This window comes from Echiichthys vipera, assembly GCF_963691815.1.
Source record: "Echiichthys vipera genome assembly, chromosome: 7".
In the NCBI taxonomy this organism is placed as follows: domain Eukaryota; kingdom Metazoa; phylum Chordata; class Actinopteri; order Perciformes; family Trachinidae; genus Echiichthys; species Echiichthys vipera.
Genome location: NC_139832.1, coordinates 20215280 through 20237204, shown reverse-complemented (window position 1 = coordinate 20237204; position 21925 = coordinate 20215280). Strand labels below are relative to the sequence as shown.

Sequence of the window (21925 nt, the reverse complement as noted above, 5' to 3'; positions counted from 1 at the left end):
CAACATCCCCGATGGGGCCATCAAACTGCGTTTGTGTTGTGTAAGTCTATAGGCAGCCTAGTAGAGCAATGGAAGTGCGAGTATGTGTGTGTTGTAACATTGCAACCCCTCAACTGTGCATCTTTCTTAGGGTGGTGTGTATTGTCGGTGAGCTGGCAAGGAGTCATCGTTGAGCATTGAGTCTTATTTAACAGCAAAGGAAAGGAAACACTGTAAGGCATTTGGCTCTCATTCTCATTGGCAGGAAGGAAAGGGCCGGGAACACAAGCAGGCCTGGGTCCTTTCACCACGCTTATTGTTTCAACGTGGGAGAGGGTGTCACAAGTACTAGTAACACATAGTTGTCAGTGTCAGCGCGTACATACTCATATGTGCAAATTAGCTTTTTGTCCATTTTATATTAGCCTTCAAATGCTCCAACAGTCCCGGGAAAAGGTTGAGAATGTGTGGCGGTCTTGCATATAGTGTCTTAATTTTTCTTAAGATGGATTATGTTTATGTACAGGGGTTGTGATTCAATATATTGCTGTTTTTAAGATCTCTCTGAAAAACTTGCATAGTATAAAAAACACACTTAACTTCACACACTTTCACCCTTTCTCACTGCTGTTAAAAATGTTGCTACCTTATGCTTTTGTTGACCTCCTGTAATTTTTATCATGCAAAAAGTTCTTCTTGACCTCCACATTAAGGTCTTTTGAAAAATGATGGCCAGATTGTTTTGGATGTTCATTGTCCCCATAGAATGAATAGGTTTTGAAAGATCCCTTTGATTTTTTTTTCTTTAACACCACCATAATTTCACTGATACACCAGAAACATGAACATGTACTTAAAGACTGACATTAAATGCACAAAACACATCACCAGAGGATAAACCTTTTCCATTTAGAACAATTTAAAGCTTTCCTCTTGCATCTTATCTGGGCCAAAATAACTTTGAACATAAAATATCTCATAATATAATATGCGGAAAGCTGTCCAAGGCATTCATGCACCCCAGGAGATGAACCATTTTATTTTCTGCTTCAGCACTACTCTTATGTATTTATTTTTATCCCCATCTTTAGTAAGATCCACAGGTCAGAGGCTCAACTGCTTGTTTTTAGCATGGTTACTACTAATATCCCCTCTGACCTTCCTCCTTGTGTGTGTTCTGCAGCTCTAAAGGAGGTCAGGTTTTAGATCTACAGTGCTTCAATATAGCCCAGTTTGTTCTAACCAGATAGGATTTGTGTGTGAATGCCTGAGTCTGAAGGCAAAACTCGAAAGTCAGGTAGTCAGGTGAAGTAGATGATGATGAGCTAAAATTAGTAGCCTTGTTTCCACTTGGTGAGTCCCGCTGTGTGGTTGTCAGCCTCTCCAACAGGAGGTCTTCTTCTCCAGAAAGTCAGTGTTTTTTTTCTATCTTCCATCATATTTTCTTCTTATGCTGTTTTCTCTTTCTCTTTCCCTCAACCTTCTCGCTCTCTCTTTCTCAGCATTGATCAGCATTCCTTGGAGCATGCCAGAGTCCTGACATAACGCTCCGATAGTTTTACTGACAGATGACAAGATAAGACACATTAAGAAACGCATTTGTCACAAAGATAAACTTAAGACATACACTTGTGGATATTTATTTATATTCTCCAACACATAAAGGACATATGACAGTGAAAGGACATATTGTATCAATATGTTCTCTTTTTCAGAGAAATGTACCTGATGGCAGCCGGTTCATTCCAGTGAAACCTACGCAGAAGATACACCAAAAGACTTTTAAAGGCTTCCACATTCTTTAGACAGCATTCACACTGGATTATTTTTCTCTGGTTTTGCCTGACTGACAGGTCCACGCACATGACATGAAAGATGTATGGCAATGCTGTTTTTCACAGTACCAGTCAAAAGTGTGGACATGCATTTAAGTGAATGAGAAAATGTGTCCAAACTTTTGACTGGTACTGTTTATATATATATATATATATATATATATATTGGATATAGGTTTGGAAAATATGACCTTATATAAATGGGAGACAATAGAGATTCTGTCCCATTTATCACTGTATTTGGGTATTGTAGCTAACATTTGTGTGAGGAAGTGTCTTGATTTCTCAGGTATTTCTATAGGTTTGTTTAGGCCTTTTTAACGGCATTCCATTGCTAGGCAACAGCCTTGGTCCTTGCTAACTTACTGTCTGCGGATGTCATTCACATACACTGCAACAGGAAACAAACTAGGATTGTTTTGGAATGTTTATGTTTACATCTTTGAAAAGGTCCATAGGTTTGGAGGTTAAGAGAGGCAGGCATAATGGGACCTGTAATTTCGACTGTGGCCACATGAGTGCTGGTTTTCAACAATCTTGATCAAAGGCACCCAGAGGCACTGCAGAGCAGTGTGCTTTCTTCTGTTACACCTAACAGGAGCAAATGAGTGAGCACCTCATTATACTGTTCAGTGGTCACAGACATTTTCGGGTCAATAGTGAACTTGTTTTATTAAGGGATGGTTCTGTAAATAGTGCCACTCAACAGCTAACTGTATTAACTCCTAAACATTTTGAAAGACATTGTCAGTGCAGTGCAGATGTATGACTTGCTGAAATTAAATCTAAGCTTCCAATGTTGTTATCAGTCAGAACAGAGCACTCAATTTACCCAGCCTGCTGAAATGTGAATGCCCTATTACAGAGATAAATGATGGAAAGGGGAACGTAGTCAATCCTGTTAGCCAGGCCTCTGCCTGAAAAGGTACATGCGGAAGGTAGTAATCTAAGTTCATACAGTAAATCCACACAGTACTACTAAGGAGAATCAATAATAGACCATAATTGTCATGATTCACATTTGGCACTTGACTTGATAAACTGGCCTCAGTTCACAGTGCTAAAACACACACACACACACACACACACACACACACACACACACACACACACACACACACACACACACACACACACACACACACACACACACTTGCTAGCTCACCCACTCACTTAAACTTGAATTGTTGATTCAGGGTGGATTATTGTTGGATTTATTACGTGTGTTTGCTACAAGGAAAGATAAGGTGGCTGATGGAAGCTACCAAACATTGTGCAGCTCTAGATGGACTCTGCACAGTCAGCGTTGATTTTGGCAGGTTTTTTTTTTTTTTTAACGAACCGATTGAGAGCAGGGATTAGATGTGTGTGTGTGTGTGTGTGTGTGTGTGCCATACAGTCTATGGCGTGTGCGTTTTCATGTATGTGTGCGCATATGTGTGCGTGTGTGTTTTTTTGTGTGTATGTCTGTGTGTGTGTGTCAGTCTGATTGTGGGAGCCAATCCAAAGTGAGTTGTTCCAGCGATGCGGGGGCAGATGCCGACCCGTGCCTGTTCTGCCATCATGACAGATGTGCCCTGCTGCTGTAGAGATTCAGCCACTACACCTTGTTCACTGTGTCTTTGTAGCATTTGTTCTTGTGTGTGTGTGTGTGTGTATGTGTGTGTGTGTGTGTGTGTGTGTGTGTGTGTGTGTGTGTGTGTGTGTGTGTGTGTGTGTGTGTGTGTGTGTGTGTGTGTGTGTGTGTGTGTGTGTACAAACATGTGTGTCTGCAGACCCAAACAATACCCATCATTCATCATTGACCTTCATAATGTGCGTGGTGCACTGGGAGGAGGGGGGAGTCAATGAAAACAGCGAGCGCTCAAATGCAGTGTGTGCATGCCAAATGTGTGTGTGTGTATGTGTGTGTGTGTGTGTGTGTGTGTGTGTGTGTGTGTGTGTGTGTGTGTGTGTGTGTGTGTGTGTGTGTGTGTGTGTGTGTGTGTGTGTGTGTGTGTGTGTGTGTGTGTGTGTGTGTGTGTGTGTGTGTGTGTGTGTGTGTGTGTGTGTGTGTGTGTGTGTGTGTGCTGGTGAACATGTGTATGCATTTTAAGTGAGGTGGGTTTAATTAATGATGTGTGTGGGAGGCCCATGGTTCTATTCTTATAAAGACGTGAAGAGATGGATGGTGGAGGGAGACTTGGACTACAGTAACAGAGCAGTAGGTGGATGTGGTAGAGAGGTAGGGGAATTTGCGAGGGTAGAGGAAAATGCCAGCTGCAGTGGTAACAAGGTAGAGAAAAGTGTGAGGTGGGCAGTGTGTTTGCGATGAGTGGGAGGAAGTGAGGCGGAAGGAAGAAAAGGACAGAAGAGAATATATGCACATAAATTATGTTGTTTCCCGCTTTAAAGGTTGCAAAAAAATGAAAATGACTATTTGCAATGCTGAGTTTTAAAAGCCATTCACAATGAGAGAAACTCGTTTTACATGACATGCTCTTGCTAGTTTGCTGAATCTTTATAAAACTGAAAGGAATGAATTCAGAAATAAAACAAGGATCACACTAAAATTGTCAGGCCCAGGCAGGAATGAAGACTCAGATGCGGAGGTTTACAGATCAACACTGAATATATTCCAAAGGAACGAGGAGCTGCGAGTCCTTTCAAAAACACGTCGTATGTAGCTGTGGCGTTCCATCTGCTCTCTACTGCCAAAATGCGGAAACGGATGGCATAGTCACATACAGACCCGCTGCCTTGCTTTAGAACGCTGAGTTCCTGCGCCCTTTCTTGGTGCCTGGTAACGGGGTCAAAAGTCTAGATTAACGCGGCCTGGAATTCAGGGAGAGAGTAACAGAGAGCGGAGCCCTGGCCCCATTCAGCTGCCGCACAGGCTTTGGCTCTGCCAGACAGGTGTGAAATCATGAAGGCAATCTTGGAGCGGTCCGTGGGGAATGCATGAGGCAAAAGTTCGAAATGAAGCGAGCAGTCTATTAAACAAATCTTGCAGGTTCCAGGCTCTCCTGAATACTGTGCAGGAGGAGCCATCCTACAACTTGCGCCCCTGGCTGGCGAGGTGGGCGCTGGGGTAGTGTTCACGGCCGGAGCTGGAGCTGTGGCCGCTGGTCAAGAAAAATGCCCCAGCAGGTCCTGTAGCTGTGAGGAAAGTTGTCCCATGTGGTTGGCCGTGGCCGTCTGGAACTCCTCTTGCTGGACGAGGCGAGCCTCCTGGGTGCGCAGTGCCTCCGATAGGCGACCTGCCTCCACTGAGTCCATACTGGCCAGATTATACTGTCAGGCCCAGGCAGGAATGAGGACTCAGATGCGGAGGTTCACGGATCAACACTGAATTTATTTGCTTGACGACCAGAACGTGGCACAGAGCAAAAAACCACAAACAAAAAAAACGTACTTTGACTAAACAAGGAATACAAACACCTGAAGGTGAAAACAAAGAACTCGATGGCTTGAACAAGACTGTGGGAAAAAACGCTGGATACATTCGACACAAGTTACGAAATAATCTGGCATGGAACAGGGGGGAAGACACAGACTTTATACACATGAGGGAAGGGGAAGCACAGGTGGAAACAATCGGGAATCGGGGAATGACGTCAGACCGGTGACACAATAGGAAGGGCGAGTGACCTGGAGAGTTACCTTTCAAAATAAAACAGGAAATTCTCAAGACAAAAACCCAAAGACAGGACAGACCTCACCGCGGCGTGACAAAAATGTGTTTAATCCATGTCTAGGAAATGCCCTCTGCCCGGAACATTTTTAATTAAAGGCAATAATTTGTCTGAAGATTGTAGACTTCTGCCGTTTGCCAAATCTCCTCACATCCTGATACAGGATGTGATATTTGACTGTCCCAACAATAACATGATTGTAAGAGTTGATTAAATAACTGAAAGGATTGACATTGAACAACTCAACAAGTGTGAGTGAGTCTATCTAAAGCATAGGTGGGAGTTAAGACTGCTGTTAAGTGAGAGATAAAACTTTCCTCTTTGCTACCAGTACTTCCACACTATCAGAGGTATGAGGATGTGTGCACGTTAGGGCGTGTGAGATCTTCAGGGTCACCCAAGTGTGAAGAGGAGAGTTTGCTCCTGGAGAAATAAAGTGTACAAAATGTCTGTCGTGGTGGTTTTACATGATGTGTTTCATTACTTTTGAGTTTTAACTGCATTCCAAGAGATGGAATTCAAATTAGAGTTTGTATATATGTGTGTGGAGAGTGATTCCTTCAGCTGATGTTCACAGTATGTGACAACAGACTGATCTGTGCAGCAAGGAAGGGCTTATCTACCACCATGCAGCGTGTGCATTAAGTATTTGATTGCATTTCTCACACGCGGTGTGTATTTATGAGACAGTGTCATTTTCTGCATGTATTTGTCTGCCTCCTTGAGTGTGCTGTGGGTACTGTGTGCATGAACCTACTGTCTATATACAGTATGTCTGTGCGCTCAAATCCAATTGCATACTGTAAGGAGAATATTTAAGCTAATTCCATTATTCACTGTCTCAAAAAAATTATTCTGTTAAGTGTCACCATGGAGGAACTCGGAGTAGAGCCGCTGCTCCTTAGCGTTGAAAGGAGCCAGTTGAGGTGGTTCGGGCATCTAGTAAGGATGCCCCCTGGGCGCCTCCCTAGGGAGGTGTTCCAGGCAGGTCCAGCTGGGAGGAGGCCTCGGGGAAGACCCAGGACTAGGTGGAGAGATTATATCTCCACACTGGCCTGGGAATGCCTCGGGATCCCCCAGTTAGAGCTGGTTAATGTGGCCCGGGAAACGGAAGTTTGGGGTCCCCTGCTAAAGCTGCTGCCCCCGCGACCCGACCCCGGATAAGCGGATGAAGATGAGATGAGAAGAGATGAGATGTCACCATGGAAACAATCGACCACCCAGCAGATAATACTCAATGAATGTGTTTGTTCATAATTTACTAATATTATATTGCAATGTTCACCACAACCAAGATGCCAAACATTTTTCTTGATGTCATTTCCTGGTAAAATAGCGCTCTGCTTTCGAGTGGCAACGACTGACAAAAATCCAGAAGTGATTCTGTCCTTTTACAAGTAAATTTTCTGTCCATATCATATTATTTTTGAGATATTAGCACATGTTGCATATTTTTCTCCTCCTAAATAACCCAAATGGTGCTGCACATGCTGAGTTGTGTGCTGTCACATTTACTCTCAGCTCCCCGTGTCAACAGTCTCCCCAATGTCTCACAATTCCTGCTGATTTTTAACAGAATCACCACCAATCAGGGATGATACATTAAGATAAATGTAACCCTGAATTTGTTAGAGGGTTTCTTTTAATATCCTCACTTGTCACTTTTGTTGAGGACAGTAACTGCAGTGTTTAATTAGGTCCAGAATCACTTGTCCCTTTCACACAGCCTGTTCAAGGAGGGAATGTATTATTCTGCATCAAAGTTCTGTATAAAAGGTACGGACATGGAGTTGGGGGACAGAGTTGTCCTTCTGTAAAGCCGGCAGCAGAGGTAGTTAAAGAGCCAAACTGACATTTGTGAACAGTTGACAGGGTGGGACTCGCACCTCTTTTGCCAGCATGCTATCTAGTAGTATTCAGTGTAAAAAAAGCAGCATAATAGCGGATACCCTTTACAGCAGTAATGCAGAACCTCTTTGTGAAGAGGCTACTGTGTCTAGCCTTAGATGCAAACATCACAGTACTAAATAAATGGATTTCCTCCAATTTTTAAATGAATTTTCTCCTAACCTCTTAAAGCACCTGGTTATCATCTGGTAAACGTTTCTCTATGGAGTGAAAGTTATGTTTTTTATTTTGAAAAACAATAACACTGGATCAACAAATTGCCATTAAGTCCTGATTGTAAAAATCAGTCAAACATTTGCATATTCATAGTAACGCATCACATATCACATATGGTGGTTGCTGTTTTCGCCTAGTCTGAGGCCAAATAAAGGACTTGCACATCTGTTTGTAAACTGCATTTGGTCTTAAAGTCACATAAATCTGCAAGTGATTTTGTGTGTGTAAGTGTGTGTGCACGGCTGCAGGCTGTCTGACCTTAGAGCAGCCGTACTGACCTGTATGTGCTAATGGCTCTGTAGTAAATGGCCACAAAGGAAACTGAGCATACAGTTATTTCTGTTGTACGCTGATTTCCTGCATGTGGTTCACACACACACACTCACAGTGTGCAGAGACATAAAGGCAGCACACGTACACAGCTGCTGTTTGTGACGTCTGGATATAGTTATTGACTCTCTTGGCCTTCCGGTCACTAATTACTGTGTTGTGTAATGAGGTCTGCACAGACGCACAGTGTGCATGTATCAAGGTGCGTGTGAGACTGAGGGAGTGTACGTATGTCGGCTGTAAGCAGGTCGTTTCATGTAACTGCTGAAAGGATTTAATTTTAAAGGGCATCCATGTGTGGTTATAAAGGGTTAACAATAAAGGGTGGGTGTGTTGGGTCATTATACAGAGAATCAGCAGCCCCATGCTGAATATCCAGCTGTGGTAGAAACTAGGAAGCGATATAAAAAAAACAGAGAGAAGTACATCATAAAAAATGAGGATTAAGGTTAAAAGGAGACGAATGGGTGAAAAAGATAGATGCGATGACATAGAGGAACATAAAGGAGGTCAGGACTGGCATGGCAGCCAGTCCGAATTAGAAAAGAGATGGACATTGAAGCTCCTTGACATGAAGATTTTTTTTCAGGCGAGTGTGCATCTGTACGTGCTGTGCGTCGACCAAAAGCATGTTTCTTCACATAACTTGTGAAAGCAACACTTCTCTCTACGTGCCACTGTGACACTTCATCCGTGCCTGTAGGTCATTTTAACAGACAGGTTTGACAATATGAAAACAACCGAGTGCTCTTTCTCACCATGTCAACACTTAAGCAGCTCCAGCCAGCGAACAGAGATCTCTCTGCTCTGTAGTCTCTGCTGTATTCTGCTGATAAGCGCAGTTGTGAGTGATGATGGAGAAAGAAGATGCAAACAGCCAAACATCTGTTGCATCCATTTATGAAAAGACCCTTGCAGTCCCAAAATGATTTTTCTTTCACTTCACAAAGTTCATTTTATGTATTTTCCTATTTTTGTCAGCTGGAGGCCTAAGTGATTATCTCTGTGTTGGTGACATTATCTGACTACTTTTTCTTATGAAAACAGCTCAAAACCCCAAATATGAAGAAGAAAAAAAACATGCAATGTCATCAAGCTAAAAAAAAATGTAGTTCCTGAAATGGAGACATTTTAGAGACTTTCACAAGAGCTCTAAGTTTGAAACTTGAACTGGACTTGACTGCTATGAGACATGATTACTGACCTCGTAAGAGAAAACATTAATAAGAGTGTAAACCCTGCTAGCTCTTCGCTGAGGCTGCACTCAGACACATGACGATGACCAGCCGCAACAGCAACGCAGGTACTGTTTTCACCTTGTGAGTCTGTGTGTGTGTGAGTCTGTGTATGTCATCATGACAAAATGTGGTCCTGGAGACACCTGCTTTAAAGGGAACTACCACAGGGCACTTTTGAGTATTTTTCTATTTTGTTTAGTCTCTCTGTCTGTCTCTGTCCATCTGCAGCCCGATTGTATCACTGTGATAACATCGCAACCATACAAGATGCAGTCACGCAACTTCACAGGTGTGTAGTTGAGATCAGACGGCTGCGTTCAAAGATGGGTGTGGTCCGAGCAAGGGTGGGTAGCCATTGACCCACCACTTTACGTTCCTGTCCCTGTTCAGGGTCGTGGTCTCTAGTTTATTTATTTGTTTGTTTGTTTGTTATTAACAGGGACAATAGAAGCAATAGTGAAACAAAATACATCTTTGGTGGAGGAGTGAAACTGACTAATTTTGTAAATCAAGCAGGAATTTGCAATGTGGACAAAATTATCAAAGGTCAAAAGGTTGTTCTTTTTGTTGTACTTTGTTATTATATGACAGTGGTGATACCTCATTGGCTTTTTCTCCAAAATGGTTATCTTTAGCAGGTATATTTACAATGTTCACAATTTTAGTCTAGCATGTTAGAATGCTAACATGCTAATTTCCCAATTAGCTCTATAACAAAGTACAGCTGAGAGTGTTGGTAATGTTGTTAGTTTTCCTGGCTAATCCAGCGCTGGAGCTGAGGCGGGCTGAGTGAAGCTTACGGTCTATGCCAGCTATCTGTGACCTACCTGTCACTCAAAGATGCTCTTACAGTAATAATGTAGAACTTTGGGGCTTAATATAAATTAAGCGGGTGAGTTATGTAAAAATTCCACCCTCATGCAGTTGTCATGACGTTTCTGCAGAAAAGTTGGACATCTTAACATAGGGGTCTATGGGGATTGAAAGGCTTTTGGAGCCAGCCTCAAGTGGCCATTTGAGGAACCACCGTTTTTGGCACTTCCACGTTGGCTTCATTTTTCAGCACAGGAGGGTTGCCGCTTGCTTGAGACATGACTTGAGACTTGATTTAATATGATACTTAAACTTTACTCAGACTTGTCTCGATTGACTTGGGGATTTACTTGGACTTGCCCCAATAGATGTCTCTAGATTCTCTAGATTCGGGCTTTTACAGCTTGGATCTGAATTAAAACAATATTGAATGTTTGGCTCTTTTTGTATTTATCATGTACCACTGTTTGGTTGTCATGGGAAAAGAGTGGGAGGCCTTTACTTCCACTGCTCCCACTACCTCCAACCTACACTGTGCTACTCAGTGTGAACTCTGGAATAAAGGAGTTCAAGGACCATCACACAAGCCACTGAGAGATACAAAATGACAAATGGTATCTGAGATTGTAAAAACCTACAGGCTTCTACTTTATAGCATCAATTCTTCATCTTCTCAACCCCCTTCCCTCTCTTCCTGGAGAGGGTTGTTTTGTGTCACGCTCAGCACCTATGTCTGCTATAGCCAGCAGGAGCAGCAGGGACAGCAGATGAGTACGGCCATTGGCTTCTTCCCCTCTCACTGGCCCTCCCCTTGGCCAACACAATGGGACCGATTGTCCATGCAACACACACTCACAGACAGAGGGGGCTTTACTCTGGGGCTGAGTGTCGCTCCCCCGCCATATGCTCCATCTCCGCTGGAATGTGATTATCTTCACTCACCATAGAGAGGAATGAGTTAAGGAAGAAGGAAAGCATCTGAGAAGGCAAAACAGGAGGTTGAATGAAAGGGCGAGTCAGTCTGTCACTGAGCGTGTGTGTGTGAAAGACAGAGAGAGATAGAGAGAGAGAGAGAGATAGAGAGAGAGAGAGAGAGAGAGAGAGAGGGAAGGGAGGGAGGATGCAACCAATGCAGTGAGGCAGCAGTTTAACACAAGCCTGAACCTGCCAGTGCGAGCGACAGAGCGCAGAGAGAGAGAGAAAGAGGAGGGAGAGGTCTTTTCACTTCAGTCTTATCAGTGGATATTAAGTCCTTAACTGGACCCCAGCTCGCTGCCCTGCACTGGACACATCCTTCACTCAGGTTCGTGCCTCTCTCTTTTTTAGACCGGTTTACCAAACGGCACCAGAGCGCCGTATCCAACGAGTGCACAATGTAGCCGTGGGGCGTTGGGTTAACAGAGCTGAGAGAAAATGTGGGTGGTTCGTGACCACAGAGACACTGAAACACCGTTTGCTATTCCGCACAGACACACACCGCCCGCTGAGGCTGATGGTTAACAAAGACAGAAGCACACATCACAAAAGACAAGCCCTGGATCTCACCACAAGATGTTAGTCTGGCAGGTGCTGTAGTGAAGTGTGACAACTGTGTGTGACTGCGTGTGTGTGTGTGTGTGTGTGTGTGTGTGTGTGTGTGTGTGTGTGTGTGTGTGTGTTTAAGAGGGAGCTGTGGGTACTCTAAGCATTGGGAGCTGTATTGGCTGAAGGGGACTGTTCATTTTCTTTAAGGCATTATTTACTGAGCCTCTCAGCTGCAGGCTGTCTCAAGATATGCACTACACATCTGCATCTCACACACGCATGCACACACACAAACACACACATTCTTTTGCACGTAGCGGCTGTTACTGCTGATTTCAGTTAACACGTTTCACCATGATCAGAGTGATCAGCCTAAGCTGTCCACAGTGAGCTGTGGGAAATTATTCAAGAGTATGTGTGGATGCTTGCATGTGTGTGTGCATGTGTGTGTATATTGTGGCGTGGTGTTCCTGAACTGTCTGCAAACAAAACTATGATTTAAAGTCACCTTGTCATTACAGCTGTAATGTGATCTCTTGACGATGGATGTAATCCTAACTGCCTGTAGTTGCTGCACCCTGTCCTGATTCCTAACATCAACTAAGGAAAATAGCTTTGTAAATACTATTCATAAAATAATAAATTATTGCAATAATGACCTTTTTATGATTGTACAAATAAAAGAATAATATGCCTCGTGCTTATTTTCTCTTTGGGTTCAATCTCCCCAATCCATCTTGTCGCTGTGTGCACTCATTTGGCTGGTTATCTCTGCAGTTGAAACCATTAACTTTATCTGCAGCAATATATTTTCTGTACTGCTTCCTCCGCTCCTTGACCGTGGCTTCCAATACAGGCAGGCAGTGGCAGGGGTGTTACCGGATCCTGCTGTTTGTACTGCGATGGAGGCAACCATTCAACGGTCTTTATACTAACAAGGCTCCTCGCTGGGCCTGTGTGAAATCCCACTGAGGGGGTTCCTCCCGGATAGAGAAAGTCCCTGCAACAAATCCAAGAGGTTAAGAAAAGGATATGCAAATATAAATCAGTAGGTTTTTATGGGGAGACTGTAAAAAGTTGTCATCGAGTGCTAGAGTGCTGGATTTTGGTGTTGCATTGTTAGGATTGAAGGATCTGGTTGCCCATGAGACCTGTCCATCACATTTAAGGGGGACACCTAAATTAGGAATTCCAATATGTTATTTCCATGGCCTAGGAAAGTGCAATCAATATTTGTGAACATGAGCTACTCTGTCAAAACCAGAGAAGTAAATCTCAAACAGAGTCTGGTCCTGTTCCTTAGACAATGAATAGGAGACAGATTTTGTCTGTTTTCTTTTTTAAACCCAAATGAGCATTATTATATTGTAGAAAATGCAAAAACATTCCACTAGGTTTCATTTATAACATATTTAACACTTTATACTTGATGACACATCACAAATTTGAGTTTTAGAGCTCTTTAGTTTGGGGATTTGGAAGAAAAATGTTCATGTTTACTAATATTTTGGACTGTCTTAGAGCATAGGAATAACATGCATGCATTTTAAAATGGATGTAGTTCCCCCTTAATAGCTTTCATCTGAGAAAATCAGCCTCTCAGACATTAATGAATCAAGTGCCAATCAGGTGGACACTGGGGAATTAGTTGGCAATAGCATATGCAGATTTGTGGGTTTGACAACTCACAACATGTACTCTTCATCACCTTTCCCTTCTCTACCTTACGTTGTTGAATGAAGGGGAAATGTGATTTTTTTAAAACTGAGGAAGAGAGGTTACTTCTTAGCTCGCAGTATCATTACTCAGAGGAAAGGCGACAGGGGCCATGTACATGATGTGAAAAATAATGTGATTAAAAAGGTGAAAGCATGTTGTTCCTAAAGATAAGCTAAAATAAGGAGAGAGTGCTAAGGGCCTCATCAAAATGAATACTTATTTACACACAAGCACATAAACAATACAGTCTTATAACTTGTTCTTGCATTAGCATGCATTTGTGTATGAGTATCTGTATGCATAATACGTGTGAATTTAAGTCCCCCCCTGCCCAGCATCTAAGTCTGATCTGTTCTCTGTCAACAGCTGCAGCTTAATCATCATGGGATTCATCCTCCTTATCTGCCCTGCTTCCTTTCTCTCCACTTTACCTCTTGAATTATTTTTGTCTATTTATTTTCTTTCTCTAAATCCCAAAGTAAAAAATGCTGGGTCATTGCCCCACGCAGGCATCACTGGTTCAGTTTGTGGCAGACAATTAACTTGTCATTTTGTCCTCTCTGTGTACAGTGGTTTGTCTTTTCTGCTGAGCCTCCCATGACACAGACCAGAAATGCTGATACTTTTCATCTTAATTCCACCAGGACGTGTCAGATTAAGTGCTTTGTGCACATGTGCTGTGTGTGTGTGTGTGTGTGTGTGTGTGTGTGTGTGTGTGTGTGTGTGTGTGTGTGTGTGTGTGTGTGTGTGTGTGTGTGTGTGTGTGTGTGTGTGTGTGTGTGTGTGTGTGTGTGTGTGTGTGCGTGTGTGAATGCAGACGTACAGAAAAGCAGGTGACTCAGTTACATGCACTGTGTATAAATAATGCATTAAATCTGGAAAGTGCAAATCTGCATTAAGAGAAGATTTTTGACAAGCATGGTGACGGAAAGAGGAAGTGAGGACTTAATTTCAGTGCAGCCATTAACTGTTAAAGAGGAAGTTTGTGTCATTTTAATGTTAGTTTCTCTTAACTCTCTCAGCCTCATTAGAGCCCGGAACTTGGCTGCAGGCTTGCCTGCAGGCTTGCTGTCAGGGTTGCATTCAGGGTTGCATGGTTTTCTGCGCATTCCAGCCCCAGACTGCCTCTAGACAGTCAGAGGGGCTCATTCATACTGAGCACAATGATCCTGTTTGAGCCACAAGTTTTTACCCACGCTGTTTGATTGGCATTATATTCAACATCTATTGACTTCATCCATAATGCATTGATTTCAATCTGTTTAGCATGAAGGAATCTCTGTTGCTTACTGTTTCCTCAATGCTGTGGAATCAATAGGAGATGAACAAAGAGATATTTAAGAAATAAAGAATTCATCAGGAGTGTTTTAATTTGAATTAGGATGAATTAATTGACTGTTTAATTTAATTGAGCACAGGACCCCAATCGTTACTGTTGTTATGCATGCCAAGCTCTCCATTCTCATATGGAGCATCAGATTTACAACTCAAGATTTACAAGATTTCTTTTTTTAAACTATGGGTCCTTGATTTCAGACAGAGGTAGACAAAAGCAGGCTTTGTATTTTGAGTATGCAACCATTTTCAACTGTTCCTGGCGAGCTTTCTATTTAAGCTAGCAACTAATGTTTCAAGCTGACTCGTTTTAAAACAAGAACTGTCAAAGCGTCTTCAATTTGATGCCCTGCAAATGTGATATTGAGCTTAAATATTTAAAAGCTGCATGTTCCAATCAAAATGTCAGCATCCTCACCAGTAGATGATCCACGTAGAAGACACAGAGATAAAGAAACAGCTTTTGTTTTGCACGGTAGAGCTAGTTCATCCTATGACACTGAACAAAGAAATATGCTTCAAAGTCTAAGACCAGAACCTGAATCCTTAACACACTTTGACAAAACATAAAATGAGTGTTTATTGTTTGCATTTTATAATAATAGGCCTACTACACATTGGTTGTGCTGCTGTCCATAGTAACACCAAGTTACTATTGTTTGTAAGGAGCTATTTAGCAGGACATGCTAACGTTTGCATCAAATTTGCTCTTGTGTTTCTTGGTTTTAGATACCACCATCCAAACTCTTTATATACAAAGTATTATTCTGATTACAGCCACTTGTATACCACTTCAACATGTCCAAAAAGCAAAAGCCTGACAGCCCTTCTTTGCCTAGTTACCTTTGCTAAGCTATGATTGCATAGTTTCTGTTCAGGAGAGGGGCTTAACTAAATGTCAATGAGGTTAAAGTTCTGTAAGACAATTTCAGTTTTACTGTATCATTAGGACAAATAGTAAAATACCCTTGGCGTAATCAAACCTGCAAACGATTCAGAGTCGCTGCATAACAGTTAGAAATCAGCTTCTGAAAGGTGGTTGACTGAATATCTGTCCACCACGACCTTTCACAAATGCCACGTGCTGTCACTCCTCCTTGGTACAAGGGCTCTGTTGTGGCTCAGTTTGTTATTATATTACAGAGTGCATTTCTTTGTTTTCATCGTCAGACAGCATGATTTGTAGCCAGCTACAGATGAGTTACAAGAACTCACTCATCATCAGATTGTGAGAATTTCTCATGGGGTTATTTTTAGAGCTGGAGCGATATTTAAAGTTTAGGAAGTCATTTAGTTTTGCTGAGCTGATGGAAATGTTTGGTTATTTCTGTCAACATTTTGCTTAAAAATATGTAGCATTGAATGGAAACTCTATATTATAGTGATTGAGCCTGAATTGATACAAATATAAGAGTGCAGCTAGTCAGCTTCAGTAAACTGAAGTTTATTGCTTTTTATAGACACATTCTGATTTCTTTTTTTTTTTACACACTAAAGAGGTCTTTTATGTTGGATATATGTCACTTCCACATATCTGCACTTGATCTGAGAGACATTTCAAATCCATCTGGTTTCAGTCTTATCATAGAAGAGCATGCTGTGAATAAACACTGTGGCTGATTTATGAACAGACTGGCCTGCTGGGGCCTAGTCAGACGTGGTCATTGGGTGGACAGGGTATTGATTGACACATTTGGAAGCTCCTTCCCAACAGCTGTGAACCGTTTTCCATGTTAGACAGGCAGGTCACAGGGGGGTTGGGGGAAGTAGAAGGAGGAAGAAGGTGATAGAAAAAGAGACAATATGCTTGGTATCGGGGAAAAAAAGAGTCATAGTGAAAGGAAGTAAAAAAGATAGAGGAGAGTATGACTGCTGCCTGTCGATGTTATCGCATACTCTGATTCCAGTAATCGATCCTGTGTTCAGTGCCCATCGCGAGTCCACTCTCTCTACACTGTTGTTTGGATCTCAGTAACTCTCTCGCACTGCTAATAACTTTTGTGTTTTGTACAAATTCACTCATGGTTTTGGTACCTACTTAGATCAATAATGGAACTAAATGTGTTTGAATATTTAGATAGATAGGGTGATTCTTCTCTAGATGATGATTATTACTGCAGTGACAAGCAAGAAACATTTACCTTCCTTTCCTTCTTTTCTTTTATGTTTTCTGAAGTAAAGACAGGAAGTGTTTAACAAGGGGGGGTGTTCAGGATCACAGCACGCCCACTAGGCCTGCCCTCATTAGACATGGGCCACAGAGCGTGTTCAGATCATGCTAAAAGCTTATCTTCACATGCTGGGGGCCATATAGGAAGCACACCGAGAATCAGAAGCATGAACAATGTCTGCACACGATGTACAGATCTTATGAGGCACAATTTTAAATTACTGGAATGTGAGGAAGAACAAAGGGGGGAGTTTAAAAAGGAAGACTTCCTGAAGGAATCTTATTTGCTAAGGAAGACCCACTCTCAACTGCTCAAATATAACTATAAACTATATACTTAACTCTAAAATGATATCTTTCATTAAAACACGAGATCACTAAATTAGTGTTTTCCAAAATTTTAGGGATGTGACCATAAACTCTATATAAAGATGGACGATGCGTCTCCACTTCCTTCCACTGTACAAGCCAAAATATCCTATCATATGATACCGGCTCCGCCATGTTGTAATTTTGGAACCAGAGTCTGCTCAGTAGGGATCGGGCGGTGGAGCCTGCGGTATCAAGGTCCCGCCCATACACTCGCCTGACCCATCTTGGGGTAATCACAGCTTATCAGAAAAAAACACTTGAACAAACATCAGCGTGATATGAACCACCTAAAATGACAGAAACCACTGCAATTAGATTTTTTCAGTTTGACCCATGTGCAAACCGCTTATATGGAAGGGGCAGGATTTATGACCTGAGTACAGCCAGCCACCGGAGGACAATCAAGATGTTTTGGCTTCACTTTTTGAGAGCTGTCAAGCTGTCTATCTTTACATACAGTCTGTAATTGTGAGTACTAGTTATGGCCTTAATGTGGACATGAACTGTGATTTTCCAAAGGACTTTTACAGGCCAAGTATAAGAAAAATTCAAAAGTTAAAGCTGCCTAATATGATTTTCCCATACAGCTGTTCCAATAGGGACTGTGAGAAAAAAAAAAGAAGTGAACATTGGACTTGCTCACAAAGTTAGTTTTGCTGCATGTTTGCTGGATGTGTAAACATGCAACTGTTTGCTAACACATTTTCCATATCCACTCAATAGTATAATGATATGTCAATGTTGTGTTTACAGCATGTTGAGCTGCAAGTGACAAAAAAATAAATAACGTCTGACAATAATTGATAGTTTTAATATTGGATCACATGACAATCAGTATGTAAAATCCCTCTTAGATGTAGCCAGACTAAATTATAATCTGACTCTGATTATCATCTGTTTGTGTTTGTGCACAACTTTAATGTTTTTGTTCACACTTAATGAACCCATAACGTTTTTGGCCACAGCAGGCAGCTGTATATTCAGCTAACACTCTAATCTACCTGCCCAGCACCAAACAACAGACAGACACAGTTAGTGGAGACCAAACCAAAGCTGAAAGGAGAGCCACATGGAATCCGCTGCACTAGATTAGCATAAATATCCTGTAAAGACGTTGCTCATTGGCCTAGTCTCTGTACAATAATCCATCACAGAATGGAAATGTTAGATGAAGAGTAGACTACATCATATGTCCATGTTCGCTCCCTGAGCTAAAGAAGGGGTCTCATCTGGTTGCCTTGACCACATAAAAAGCTGTACAAGGCCTTTTAATTTCCACTCTATTATGTTTGTGGCAGAAAACCATAACTCTTTAGTAATTGTCCATTAAGGAGGGACAGTAGAGAAGGGAGACAGACGCATCTGGTCTCATTCAACAGCCAATCTCTTCTGTGTCAAGCATGAAAACCTCAGACATGTGCTCACACACACACACACACACACACAAACACACGCACACACACACACACACACACACACACACACACACACACACACACACACACACACACACACATTATCACTATGATTAAAGGGGTGTGACTTGGCATATTAATACATTCTCTCCTTTCCATTATTCATGAGTTACATTTGAATGTCAGTTGTCTCGATCTAGGGCAACCATGCAGATGAGACTGAGGCATTCTGGTATGCTTATGATCTTTCTTTTTTATTATTTAATAGTATCTATTTTTCATCATTATCTGATGATAAGAAGTGATAAGTCCCCTCTGTGATTTAGGTTTTTTAATTTCAGAATCTCATTCATTTTTGCTGCAGTATATCAGGGCTCCGATTAGGTTAAAATTAGGCTCTGTATTTTGAAATACAGTTAGCAGGTGAGAAACTGCAGTTCGCACTAGCAGGGAGCATACATAACCTTGTTTATCACAGTAGAAAATGTGTCTAATAATGTCAGACTGTTTGGTAGGACTGCAGATAGTTAAATATTAACCGTTACGGCTGGTTAATTTTCTTCTTTCTCACTTCCCCATCCATGCGCTTCTCTCCCCTCCTTCCCCCAGCCCTCCCCACCAGTGATTTTAAAGTGTTTCCACCCCCGTCTTTTGGTTTCTCTCCTCTTCCCACTCGCTCCTCCCACCCCGGGGTGACTTTAGTCCTTGAGTACTGGCTAACCCTCAAAGCATTAATATGGAAATGGTTAAAAGTAACCCTGAGTCAACATCTTAAAGGACAACCCCCCCCCCCCTTCCTCCTCGTCTCTCCCACACCTGGTGACTCTGGTTTCAAGGGAACCGGTTTGTACAGTGAAGGGGCAGGTACTCCAAGGGTTTGATGGGTAAATACAGACATGAAGTAACCAGGTGACAAGGAAACTTGTGCCTGAAGAAAGGGCTGTAATTTCCGTATAGATGCTGATATAACTGAGTTGAAGAGGTATTCTGAAATGTATAAACATCGTGGGTTTGACGGGACGGGGAAAACCCAGCCGTACAGGAAAGGAGTGCTCACAGGTACTGTAGAGATGTTTTCTTTTGTTAAACAGTCAAGCAGCTCAAAGACATCAAGAAAGTACAGTTTGTTTTGGTTTCAGAAATGCGCTGTTACTGGTGAACCACTGAGAAAAGAGTTGGAGGAAGCACTGTTTTTAACGCCAAAACCGTCACACACAGGTTCAGCCAGACAGGTGGATCAATCAATGCCTGTGCGAGTCACCTTAAAAACATTTTGACTATGCAGCCTACCTGTTGTCGGGATTTCTCACGGCTTGTAAGATGAGTTGAACATTCTGTATTACAGGTTGTTCAATTTTCCAATGTAGACGGATAAACATTTGGTGCTCTATTGAGTATTTAGCAGCAGGATGGTGTATGACTAAGTCAAAAGTTAAACTACAGTACAGTACAATGCTTATATTTATGGCAATGAAGAGGCTTGATGTGCTTTAATAGTTTGGGGGAAACAATGGAGGCGGCACAGAGGAATAAACTGTATTTGGCTGTATTGGTAATTAGGACACTCGCAAGACAAGACCATACACGATATTGGGTTCACGAGGAAGAGACGAGATTTGAACACTATTTTTAACTTTCAGTATTTTCTTTACAGGTGCGGTTGATTTTAGCAGCGCTGTGGTGGTGTTGCAGGTATCTTTGCATAGTGCTCGTGTTAACGTGTTGTTTCTTGATGTGTGTATTATTTAGGATTTATCTACTCTATGCACTTAGTGCAGGGAAATACTTCCATTGTAGAGTAATCTTCTTTTTCTGCCCTGGCTGGCATCTGCTTCTACTAAATACAGGGCATCCATAATCTTAATGGCCCAAGTCCACTCTTTCTGATGTGAATTACAAAGCGGCTAGGAGTATTGAAGAGAACAGAGAGGGCAAGCAGTGACAATGGGCAGACTAGAGATGTTTTCTCATAAGAACTCCGTGTGAGACATTCTCACTTACTGGAAATACTCACGTAACGTAGCCGGTTTGTAATTTGGTCATAAACAACCGCGTCTCTCGCTTTGAATGTGTTTGAAGATTTCAGCATCAGCCCTTACCAACAGAAGTTCCTGAATCTTGTTGTCTCTCCAGTTAGACTGTAATTGCCGTCTCTCTGTAAATAACCCTTCGTCTTCACCCTCTGGTGTTGGTTTTCTTCCGGTTCTGGCAAGCCGCATGATAGAAACATCATCAACACACCTGCTTGCTCGCTATGAATTCTCCAGTGACCTGCTCTATTAAAACATGGGCTCAATCTGTTAATACACCGACATTGTATTAGGGAGCTGGTAGGTTAGAATTTGTTAAATGTCTGGTTGGGACATTTGCGTTCTCAGTTACAGCTTTTCTGGGTAATGTCTAGACAATTGCAGGTTTGCAGTGCATGTGTGAAAGGGGATGAGGATGTCATTTTGTGTGTTGACTGAAGGTCAGACTCAGGTCTCAACTAATTTCGGTCAGTCGTCTGTCAGTCGTCTATCAGTTGCCTTGTTGCTAGAGCGGGTAAACAGAGATAAGGCTGTTATCAACAGCTGAGAGATCGACTTTTTTGATAATAGCTTTGTTTTCAACACTTTCAATAGTGAGATATTACATACACACACACACACACACGCACACACACAAACACACAGTCACAGCTCTGAATATTTGATAAATGTCACAGCTCATTACTGACTTTATTCGTCAAGAATAAGTCGCCACTGTGCTTTTGATCAGCTCCTATCAATAGAGCTTAAACCAGCACAGACCAATTTATAGTGGTATCGGAGCGGTTGCAACCATTTTCTTATGTAATACCGCTGTTTTAAGAGGAGCAAAAGCTTTCATTCGAAAGTTGATTGGATTGCTGTGGATGTAACTGCTAAATTAGATTTTTATGTTCTTTCACTGGAGGATGAAGAAAATGGACGCTGCCCTCTCAGACCCTCAGTTTCTATAACAGGATCAGTTGTTTAATTTGAACTCTTTTTTTTAAATCACAAACTCAAGAGGCATCCTTTGGAACAGTGTCTTGTCAGTCACTTTCAAAAAGCTCTTGAGTTACGCTATCAGTATTCAGACCTGATTGGGAAATGTGTTTCACATAATTTCCCAAATCTTGCCTGACCAATTACCAGTTAACTGCTGTGCGTGTTGATATGTCCATGCAATTAATTGCACTGTTCCTTTCCTTGGTATGCTAAGACTTGAGACTTCATGATTATAGAATATGAAAAACAGGAAATTGACAGACAGGAAGAGGAGGTTTAGGGTCAGACCAGTAGACTCTCCACATCATACATCATCAGTGAAGTAGGTTTCCCCCTCACTCACATGTAAGAAACCCATAAATTTGACCTTTATGTCTTTCATA

At 42.0% G+C, this 21925-nt stretch overlaps 1 protein-coding gene across 2 annotated transcripts in view; it reads left to right on the top strand.

Moving 5' to 3' along the window:
- Positions 1–21925, top strand: part of fgd4a (FYVE, RhoGEF and PH domain containing 4a) — a 55245-nt gene that overhangs the window by 6577 nt on the left and 26743 nt on the right. The window contains exon 1 of one of the 2 annotated variants that reach the window (XM_083916124.1): positions 19504–19587. The exons of the other annotated variant lie outside the window; for it this stretch is intronic. Within the exon in view, the coding sequence (XP_083772250.1) occupies positions 19521–19587 (67 nt within the window). The 5' untranslated portion in view covers positions 19504–19520. Of the gene's footprint in view, positions 1–19503; positions 19588–21925 lie in introns of those variants that run through there. 2 annotated transcript variants of the gene reach the window in all.